This window comes from Coturnix japonica, chromosome 26, assembly GCF_001577835.2.
Source record: "Coturnix japonica isolate 7356 chromosome 26, Coturnix japonica 2.1, whole genome shotgun sequence".
Taxonomy (NCBI): Eukaryota; Metazoa; Chordata; class Aves; order Galliformes; family Phasianidae; genus Coturnix; species Coturnix japonica.
Genome location: NC_029541.1, coordinates 691,711 through 702,135, shown reverse-complemented (window position 1 = coordinate 702,135; position 10,425 = coordinate 691,711). Strand labels below are relative to the sequence as shown.

General features: G+C 56.7%; 1 protein-coding gene across 1 annotated transcript; it reads right to left on the bottom strand.

Moving 5' to 3' along the window:
• Window positions 1-5,793: 5,793 nt before the first annotated feature.
• On the bottom strand, window positions 5,794-9,734 carry ELF3 (E74 like ETS transcription factor 3). The gene is made up of 9 exons (XM_015884818.2): window positions 9,627-9,734; window positions 8,886-9,054; window positions 8,366-8,587; window positions 8,107-8,193; window positions 7,900-8,019; window positions 7,645-7,734; window positions 7,155-7,271; window positions 6,817-7,012; window positions 5,794-6,727 (listed from the first exon to the last, which is right to left on the bottom strand). The coding sequence occupies exons 2-9, from the start codon at window positions 9,046-9,048 to the stop codon at window positions 6,607-6,609; spliced, it is 1,116 nt and encodes a 371-aa protein (XP_015740304.1). The 5' UTR covers window positions 9,049-9,054; window positions 9,627-9,734; the 3' UTR covers window positions 5,794-6,606.
• Between the last annotated feature and the right edge of the window lie 691 nt (window positions 9,735-10,425).

Genomic DNA, 10,425 nt, shown 5'->3' with positions numbered 1-10,425 from the left:
CCCCCTGCCCTGCTTTGTGCCCCAATCCCTCCAGCTCAGCAGCACTTGCCATGGGCCATGCAGACCTTGAATAACCTGTTCCCACTCCTCCTGCCTTGTGACAAAGCAGCTGCCATGCAGCAGGGAGGGGAACCACAGCAAAATGAGCTCAGCGTCACCCCGGGGACAGCTAGGACAGTTCTGGGGACACAGAGTAGCAGCCCCTTCCCTGTCCCCTTCCCCACTGAGCTGTCTGTGCTGGGTGCCTCTTTCCTTGGGTTACAGTGGGTGTTTGAGGACAGATGATTGAGCTGGAGCTTCTGCTCTTGGATTCCTGCTGTTATTGAAGGGCAAGCAGTTGCCCCCCACTCCTACTGGCCAGCCCTGCAGCTGGATGTCAGCAAGGTGCTGCATGGTCAGCAACATGTCTTGTTTTGCTGTTCCCTTGACTGTCCTTACTGCCCAAGTGCAGCCATTTGCTTTGAAGCCCAGCCTGCCTGTAAGCCCTATGGGAAAGCTGCTCACTGCCTGCATCCAAGTGAGCTCCATCACCCTGCTGTCTGAGCCCCCATGTCCTGCAGAACCCACACACGCACATGCTGGTGGTCAGGCTGTGCAGTGTGTGCATGCTTGCAGCCTGCTCATGTTTGCAGCTCGCTCTGTGCATGCACCCATGTGTGTGCAACACACTGCATGTACCTCTGTGTAACTAAGACTGCAGACATCTCCTGAGCATCTGTGTTGATCATTCAGCAGCACAACACACTGTGCATGCAGCTCTGTATAGGCACCTATAGCTGCATGCACAGCTGTGTGCATGGATCGGGGTAACACCTGCACCCTGGGCAGTGATGTGCAGCCCCCGGGGGCAGTGGGTGCTCAGCTCCCCATTCCCAGGGCGGTGAGCAGTGCCTGGCAGCACAGGGCAGGGCACAGCACAGCGGGTGCCAGCAGCCTGCCCCCACCCTGCTCTACCTGTCAGGCAGGTGGGGCTGGCTGCCTGCCACTGCCTGCCACCGTCACTGCTGGGAAGGGAGGATATGAGAGAGGGACAGGTCTCAGTGCCTGAAGGTAAAGGCATAGGGCACAGAGCGACCCTTGGGCTCTCCGCTCCCTGGGGTTGAGGCAGCTTCAGGGAATTGAGGATTGTTTGGGAAGGGCTTCCAGCCTTGGGGACTATGCAGAGCTGTGGGGCTGTGCACAAGGAATGTGCTCCAGGAGCACATCTCCTCCTCTGGTCAATAAGGGAACCCAAAGCTGAGTCACATCCTAGGACCCCCACATTGGGAATGACTCTCCCTCCCAGCCCTGGGCCTGGAGCAGGGTCCAGGAATACTGGGACACACAACAGTTCTGGCAGCTGGTGAAGATCCAACAGCCACTCACCATGCTGTGCCCACAAAGCACGCTCTGAAACCTGGCTCCTTTTAGAAAGGCCTGGAGCAATGAGATCCTCTTGTTGGACCCACCCTTTGCCTGAAAACAGGCTCAGGTCTGGACTTGCTCACAGTCCTGAAGGCAAAAACTAGAGGAGCACCCACACTGTGGATGGCCTGGGGGTTCCATGGGAGCTGCCACCAGACTGACATAGGGATGAGTGATAAGGCACTGGGATGTGCTGCCTGGGGAGGGGAGTAGGGGTCCACTGTCCGTGTAGGAGTTCAGAACCATGAAGATGCAGCACTGAGGGATGTGGTCATAGGGCACAGTGGGGTTGGGGATCTCAGAGGTCTCTTCCATCCTTAATGGTTGGAACCTCCATTCTATGGATCTGCATGTGAGAAAAGCCTTTCCAATGGGATCTGCTCAAAGTGGAGGGCTATCACCAAAGGTTTTGTGATGGGATGCCCAGGACAGATCCCCCCCTATAGCTCATCTCCCCTGGGGATCTTCATCCCCACAGACCACCCCAGCTCTGGAGACCAATGGAGCTCTGCCACCTCCGCCCCATCAGACCTTTACCCTGAGGCTCTGGAGGAGAGCACAGCTGACGCATGAGCATGTCTAGGGCTCAGTGGGGTGTGCCTGCTGCTCAGGGCACCGCCAGCCCCTGTACATATACAGCTGGAAATTTCTGATGTTCGTGGCCAGCCATGGGATGCATCACTCAGACCGGCGGCCCTGGGGCACACCTACATGCTCTGGGGCTGTACTTTTCCAGCAGCTTTGGAAGTGGAAAGTCCTATCCCACACGGGATGGCAGGACAGAAATTGCATGGCACACCTCCCATCTGTGCTCCCCAACCCCTTCAGCCACAGCAGGGTGACACTACCTTCCATCATGGTTGTCCATCCATTCCCGTGGGTCCCTTCCAACTTGGGATTTCTACGGTTCTGATTGTCCCCATCCCCCTCCCTGCCCCATGGCAACCTTGGCAGGACTCAGGGCTTTAAGGCCCACACATTATCAAAGTGTGGCAGACATCTGGGGTTGCTTTAGGCACCAAAGCCAACCTGCCCCTCACATGGGGCCCTCAGGTCCTGCTCCCTCATTCCTGGACTTTCCAGTGACTTCGTTTGCAAGCTGGTGCAGTGCCAGGCTCCACAGAGTGTTTGGTGGATAACAAAGGGTAGAGCTGGCCAGGAAACAAGAATGCAATGAATATTTCTTTTTGTTTCACAGTGAGACAGACCTTGGGTTTTTGATGGAAGTGGTGGAGCGAAGGAAAGGGAGACAAGAAGACCAACCAGTGCCATATTTTGGGGATGCCAGAGCCCATCCATCCTCACCTGGGCAACATGAAATGTGCCATTTTCTGCAGGAGGGGAAATCTCTGGGCAGGGAATGTGAGATGGGAAGGATTCAGTCCCACATCTGATCCTGAGTATCGTGGACACATGGTCAGCTGGAACCCCACATGTATAGGGCAGAGCCTCAGCCCTGGGTGCGCAGCAAACAGTGTGGGGCTGAAGAACCAACCCCATGGGTGGATGAGATGGGAGGGAAAGGTGAGGGAGGACTGGTGGGGACTCACGGTGTGCCCCAGTGGTCCCAGTGCCCTGCAGTGCCCCCCACGCACCCGGCTGCTGGCAGCCTGCTGCCTCTGGTTCCAGGCAGCCACTGCTTCCCCGTTCCTACAGCAGGAACAGCCACCCTCTTGTTTAACAACCAAACAGCCCAGAGTTGAACAGAGGAGTTACCATCAGCTCTGCAGGGTGAGCCAGACACCCCCAGGGCAGCTGCTGCTGGCAGCAATTAGAAAATGAACCCCTGAGCTGCCAGGTAGGGGGAGTGTGGTCTGGGACCCCAGGGGCAGCCCCACAGGTGCCCACTCAGCCCTAAAACTGGCAGAGATCTCCCACAAACCCCCAGCACTACGTCCTACCTGCTGCTATAGAGCTCACATCCCCCAGCTGTCAGCTCTTTCCTCCCCATTACTCTCCTTTTGTATAACTATTCCACACCCGTATGTGTCCCCTTTCTATCCCCTGAAGCTGATAACCTCAAGGCCCTTTAAAGGACTGTGCTGCAGTCAGCACCAGACCACTTTCCTGCCTTGTGCAGCAGGGAAGGGCTTTCCCAAACAACACTCCTGCACCCAAACTTGTACCCAACTGCAGGGAGTTCTGTCCCCCAAGCACATCAAACCCCAGTGCTATCTGGTGCTCACTGCTTTCTGCTCAGCTCAGGGTATCATAAAATCATGAAGGCTGGAAAAGACCAGTAAGATAATCCAGTCCAACCATCAACCCATCCCTACCATGTTCACACATGCAGATGGATGCCCCATCAGGGAGACCTTTCCCTGGGTTTATTTGTGCCAGCTGAGCTGGTAGCCTGACCCACTGCTGGAAAGGCACCCAAAGCAATGGAGCAGCCCAAATGGCGCAGCACTGACCATGTTCTTGGCAAAACATGGGAGCTCTGCAGCCTGGTTCTTTCCATGTCAAACCACACTCAGCTACAGCTTGTCCTAGAACCCAGCAGGTTTTAGCCTGGGTTGCATGAAGTAAGCCTGGGGCTGGTCAGGGACCAGGGTGAAATGCAGCAGGGAGAGTGCTTCTTATCGGTGCTGCAATAAATGTCTCACAGGTTGGTTCCCAAGGCTTTTCATCCTCAGATGTTCCCAGCAGGACCAAACCTCGTTAGCTTTACACACCTTTTCCTTTCTGCAGGCTTGTTCCCAGAATCCAAAGGGCTGATGCCCACCTGGACAAAGTGCCCCAGGGAGAAGGGCCCCACAGAATGAGATCTGGCCAGGATCAGCCACCCTCATGTTCCCAGCTGGAATCAGGATTCCCCCCATCCCAGCGGGTGTTCTCAGAGGACAGAACCCCATTTTAATGCATAACTCTGAAGGCTGATGAAGGCATTTCTGCAGGAGCTGAGCGCCGTGTTTCCACCTGGGACCACCTCGTGTGAACAGTTCTGGTGCACAAGGTGGAAAATGCTCTTTCTGTTCACCACCGCTTGCCACAGCCGTGGGATCCGGGCACCTCCTGCAAGATTAGGGAAAAAAAAAAAAAAACAAAAAAAAAACCCCACACAAATAAATCATCTCCTTTTCATGCCAGAGGCTCTGCTGGGTTGGCACAGCGCGGGTGTGGAGGTCACGGTGGAGGTTTCCATGAGTGTGTGTTTGTGTGCACATGTGGGAGTGACCTCACCCCCCCCACCCCCACCCCCTTTCCACCCCCGGACACACAAAAAGGGGGTGCAGGACTGTGTACCCCATCCCATAAGCATTAAGCTCTGCTCCACTCCTCACTGCCCACAATAGCACAGGGCCATGGGGAGGACGGACCCGAGTGGGGTGGCACTGGGGACACAATGAGGTGAGGCAGACGGGGTTCCTGCTGCTGCCGGGGCTGGTTAAACATTGTCCCGAGCTCGTTAGGTAACACAAACCGCAGAGGGAAAGAAATGAAACTGTTTGAGCAAACAGGGCGCGTTTGGCAAGGCAGCGGACTGCGTGACAAGGCGCTGCGCTCTGCCTGCCAACCTGCTGGGGTTATCTATGGAGGGAGAACAAACACCTCACCCACAGCCCTGCACTCCCCACCAGGGATGGCAGCTGCAGCTCAGCTCCTATCTCCTCCCTTTCCCAGTGCCACCGCCATGGTCCCGTGCTGAATGCGGTGTTAGTGTGGGCATCCCGAGCATCTCGCTGCCTCCCGGCACTGCCTGAGGTGAGGATGGGCCCCAGGCAGCCAGGAGAACCCGTTCCCTGAGTAGGTTGTGCAAGGAGCTCTGCAGAGCGCTAATGGCTGCAGCTCAGCTCACATCCACACTGGGATCTCTCCTCACCACCACCAAGGTCCTATCTCAGTGTGTGCAGCCCAGAGGGATATAAGGGCGGCCTTTCCTTCTTGTCTGTTGTTTTGTCATCTCCAAGGTTTTGTCTGACTGCAAATTCCCTCCTGTGATCTTCTACTGAGTAGGCTCAGCAGCTCAGCACAGGTGTGGGGTGCCTGGGGCTACAGCCATTGGGAGCCTGGGAGGGACAACAGCCACTTGCAGCGGGGCCTGTGGTTCTCCCATCCCTAAATCCATCTTTGCTGTAAGGCACAGCCCCACCTGCAAGCTGTGGCTTCACAATGGGGCAGCTCCAGCTCCTGCAGCCAGCACAGCACAGGGCAGCCGGCACAGATGCTGTGTTCGACACCTTACACACGTCGCCTTGCTTATGGTCACAACTTTGCAAGTGTCCTAAGGGTAATCCCTAACTGTGCCATGCCTCTGGCAGCAAGGGAGGCAACAACAGTCAGCCCCCTGCTAAAATGGATTTCTGAGCCTTTGCCAGTCTCCCCAGGGGCATCTCAGAGTCCAGTCCCAACTTTGCCTTCAACAAAAGCAGCCACAATAAGACAGGGTTACAAAACCCCAACTAGACAACAGTTTATTCTTCTGACATTCCCAGCTCAAAAGGAGGGATCTGTGGGTGCCTGGTGGGTTGGCATCCACCTCCCAGGGCCAACACAGTGCCAGCCTGTGCCCCCTGACATCACTTCAGTCCAGCTGAGCATCGCCTCCTGTGAGCAATGCAGGACATGCATGTGCCCCGCAGTGCACACCATCACGCGAGAACTCCTTACACATGAAAAAATATATCTGTATATTCGTTTTCTCTTACATAAATTAGAAGCTACTCTTTGGGAAAAAGTCTGTTCCTGGGGAGACAGGCTGGAAACGCAGCCAAGCCCTGGTGAACTGAGTCCTCAGTTGCTCTTTGGGCTCTCCGGGATGGGGTGAAGCTCTGCACTGTTCTCATCTTCTCATGGCAGTCAGAGGGGCTTCACCCATCACACGTGGAGCAGGTGGCTGGGACAAGTCACAGGTGGGTGCCAGCAGGAACCTGCTGTGCCATCACATCGGTGCCCAATGCCACTCATGCTTCTCTTCCCCATTGCTCTTGTCCAGGCTTTCAAACAGACAAAGTCCCACAGTCACTGCCTCTCCAGTTGGAAGTAACAAATCCAGCAAGAGAAATAATGGTTCACAATAACCTACTGGAGCCAAAATATTAGCTTTAAACGCCTTGGTGCTGGCGGACACCAGCACACACGAGTGGGCCCATGCAAGGCTCAGAGTGCCATGTGCTTCCTGGAGCATCTGCAGGCAAAAAAAACAGTCCATCTGCACGCAAAAAAACTCCTGCCGAGGAGCCAGGGGCTGATCCGGGTCTCCTACAGCTCCTTGTTCCTGTTGAGCACCTCCTCCTCCTTCCATCCACTGGAGTTCTTTCCAAACTTGTAGACCAAGCGGCGCCCATCAACCCTCTCCAAGATCTCCCGTTTGTAGTAGTACCTACAGGGGACAGAGGGGACTCAGGATGCAGCCCTCACATTGATGTGTGGGCAGTCCTCCTCCCTGCAGGGGACATGGGGGGCACTCACCTCATCGCTCGGCTCAGCTTCTCATAGGTCATGCTGCTGTTCTTCTTCTTCTGCCCCCAGAGCTGAGCCACCGCCTCGGAGCGCAGGAACTTGAAGACCCCCTCACGTCGGTCCTCCCACTTCATCAGCCCCTCGTTCAGCTCGGGGTGGATCAGGATGTCACGGATGAACTCCCACAGATGAGTTCCTCGTGGGGCTGAGATCAGAGTGAGCCTTTAGGGGAGGGTGTCCTCCTGCCATGGGCACGGCCAGCAGGCACCGTGCTGCCCCTCACGTCTCACCAAGGAGACAGCAGGGTGAGGGCTAAGGTAAGGGTTAGGGCTTGGGTTAGCACGTACAGTGCTTACTCTTCCGACCCTCCAGGCACTCTCTGCTGTCCTTGCTGAGTTTTCGGGGCCGTCCCCGTTTCCGCTTGCCATGTTTGCCATCCCCTTTCTTGCTGCCTGCAAAGCCATCTGTGTGCAGCAAGGGGACATGTTAATCACCTGAGGATTGCAACCCCCTCACCCTGGGCTCAGACACACCTTCCAGAGGGAGAGCTGGCTGGAGGCAGCAGGACCAGGGGCTGCACTCTCTTTTTAAGCCCGCTCTATTAAGCAGTGTCTTCCCATTCCATCCAGCATCGTCCTTCCTTCCCACCAAAATCCCCATTGCCCCAGCTCTGTTCCACCATCACCATGCACCACCACACTTTCAGCGGGGAGAAATGGGCCCAGGACACAAAGAAAACCCATCCCAGAGGGACAGGCAGATGCCCCTAAATCACTGCCTGGCTCTGAGTCTCCAGAAGATGGGAAGCAGCCATGCTCAGCTCCCCTATCAACTCACCCTCAGGAAAGAGCTTTGCTTCCATGGGATCGAGGTCAAGGTCACTTCCACCGGAGTCCTGGGAGTTGGGGCTGTGGGACATCACAGGTCCTGGGGGGGCAGAGGGACAGAGCTCAGATTGTGGCTCTGCAGCTTCCCTCTGGCTCTGCCCCCTCCTCCCGGCATCAGCCAGGAATGAAGCCACACTTGGTGCTCTCTCAGCTCTGTGTGAGTTCTCAGCCAGGTAAAATTCCACGACACTATGAAAGCACTGACCTGAGAGGTCAGAGCTGCCTGGGGACATGGCGCCGGGCAAGCAGGTGAAGTCTGTGGCGAGGAAAGGGTTTGTGGGCTTCAGGTCCTCCAGGGAGTCCTTAGCACAGGGATTGCCAAGCTCTGGAGAGGGCAGAGAAGTGAAGAAGTGGGTGAGCCCTTCCTGCACCACTTGTGGCACTGGGGAAAAGCCTGTGGCCCTCCTCATACCCAGGTGGCTGCTGTCCAGGAAGTTCTCTTGGGAATTCGCATCCTCTTTCTCCAGCAGCTCAATGATCCAGCTCAGCTCATCAGAGGCTGCAGGGTTTTGGGGAACCAGGATTAGTGATGCTTGTTCAGCATGGTGGGGAACAGAGCCCAACCCAGTCTGGGCCTTTCTCTGTGCCCCCACCCTGCACTGGCATGGGGGTCCTGGCCTCACCCTGTGAGCTGCCAAACCTGGGGACTGAGAGGACATGGGGACACTCACTGATCTCATGCAGGCGGTCATACAGCTCATCCCCCAGCGGCCCAAAGATGAGGCGCATCTGGTCCCTGGTGCAGTGGCAGAGCGCATGCCCATCCATGTTGCAGCAGGAGAAGTCAATGGAGCTGGCATCGTACTTGTTCTTTTCCACATGGTAGCTGATCCACTCCAGCACCTGCACCTTGGTCCAGAAGTATGGGAGCTCACTGAACCACTCTGGCTTGTCTGTAAGGGATAGAGAATGGGACTTAGTGCAGGGCTGGGCACCTGGGCCGGTCCCACAGGCATCGTGCAGGGCACAGTGTGTTATATGGGGCTGGAATCACACCTTGCAGCAGCTGAGGTACCGTCCAGACAAAGTACCCCTGGGGAAACTGAGGCACGACACAAGCCTTGACCTGCCTCAGTGGGACCGTGTCCTTGCAATGCTCTTCCAGTACTGCTTTGTTTGTGCTCTGCATGCTGGGCACCCCATCTGCATACCACCACCATTGCACCCCTCCACCACTGTGCCCCATCCCACCTGTGCCCTCTGCCAGGGGTTGGCTGGAGGAGAGGCTCAGCCCCATGCCGCTGTCCTCCCCAGGGCATCCCAGCACGTCCGGGGGCAGCTGCACCTCCTCGGGTTGGTACATGGCGCTGATGTAGTTGGAGAAGATGTTGCTGATCTCACAAGATGCCGCCATCAAGCTCTGCGACAAGAGGTGACAGTGAGCCCTGGCACCAGGGACCCAAACATGCAGCACCCGCTGTAACCCCACAATCTCTGTGCCTCCATCAAGCACTGCTGCTGCTGAGCCCCCCACCCAGTGCTGCACTGACTGCCACCAGGGCTGAGCTGGAGCAGGATGAGGACATGGCATCCTCCTCATCAAAGCCCCTTCCCCAGCTCCTATGCCCGCTCACACCATTGGGACGGCAAGCAGGTGGCCCCACTTGTTGGTCACACAGTCCCTCCATGGGGACGGGTGTTGTAGGAACATCAAACGCTCCCCAGCCCCACAGATGCCCCACAAGCAGGGCCATCCTCCAAGTTGGTACAAGAAGCAAATCCCATCAGCTGTCAAGCTGCAAGACCGTGGTGGAAGAGCTGCATCCTTCTGGTCGCCTGAAGCCCACCACCTCGCTGCTCCCCAAAAGGCAACAATGGGAAAGACAGTGTACAGCCAGAAAGCACCAAGCACGTCCCCAGCGCACACAGAGGGAGTAAAGCATCTGCCGGGGCCGGGGGACATCCCCACCAGGGAGGAAAAATCTTGGGTACCTTCTGCGATGGCAATCCCTGGGCAGCAGCTAATCCAGAGAGCAGCGAGCGAGCCCTGCCCGCTGCCACGCACGGCTGCGCCGATGGGCAGATCCTGCCCTGCCTTCTCCTCTTTTATAGCACGCGTGGCGTAATGCGATCTGGAGGCCGGAGGGGAATTCCAGCCCTGAAACGTTCATGCTCCCCGATCCAGGTGATTTGCATAATGTGAACCACCAGCCCCAGCCCAGCGCTGCCTTGCCGGGAAATCTGGGTTGGCCTGTTTAATCATTGTCAGAGCCTCGGATGGCAGTGCCCGGAGTTTCACCCACACAGGCTCTGCTCTCGGCCGCTGTTTGCAGTTGTTTGCTCACAGCAGTGGGTTCACCTCCATCCCGCTGCCTAGAAACGTGCCCAGGAGGGACAGACCAATCCCACCTGGGGGCAACGCACCCCCCATCACAGTGCAGCATCTCCTTCACTGACAGAGGGTAGCAGCTGCCTGTAGGGCGCTCAGATGTGGCCATGCCCTGTGCTGGTCACTCACTGGTGACCACGCGTGGCAGATCTGGAAGTGGGTTGTTTGCATGGGAATAGAGCCCAGGGCTGGTGGCCAAGCATCGCTGCTCTTCATGTTGTCATGGGTCACTTTTTTTGCCCACGGGGGTGGCTGGGATGGGCAGTGGAGCTGTGCCAGCCCACTTGTTGTTTCACAAGTACGTGTGCACTGGCACACATACAGGGCAGGACCGAGGGATGCATGTGGGGAATTACCTCATGTAAGTCTCAGGCAGGCATATTTGGGACCCAGGCTGGATGT

Excerpts from the sequence above, each read along its gene's own strand:
- ELF3 (XM_015884818.2), bottom strand. The coding sequence starts at position 9,048 with ATGGCGGCATCTTGTGAGATCAGCAACATCTTCTCCAACTACATCAGC. Across the intron at positions 8,588-8,885 it reads ACCCCTGGCAGAGGGCACAG|ACAAGCCAGAGTGGTTCAGT; the intron begins GTGGGATGGGGC and ends TATCCCTTACAG. Across the intron at positions 7,272-7,644 it reads AGCAAAGCTCTTTCCTGAGG|ATGGCTTTGCAGGCAGCAAG; the intron begins GTGAGTTGATAG and ends TGCTGCACACAG.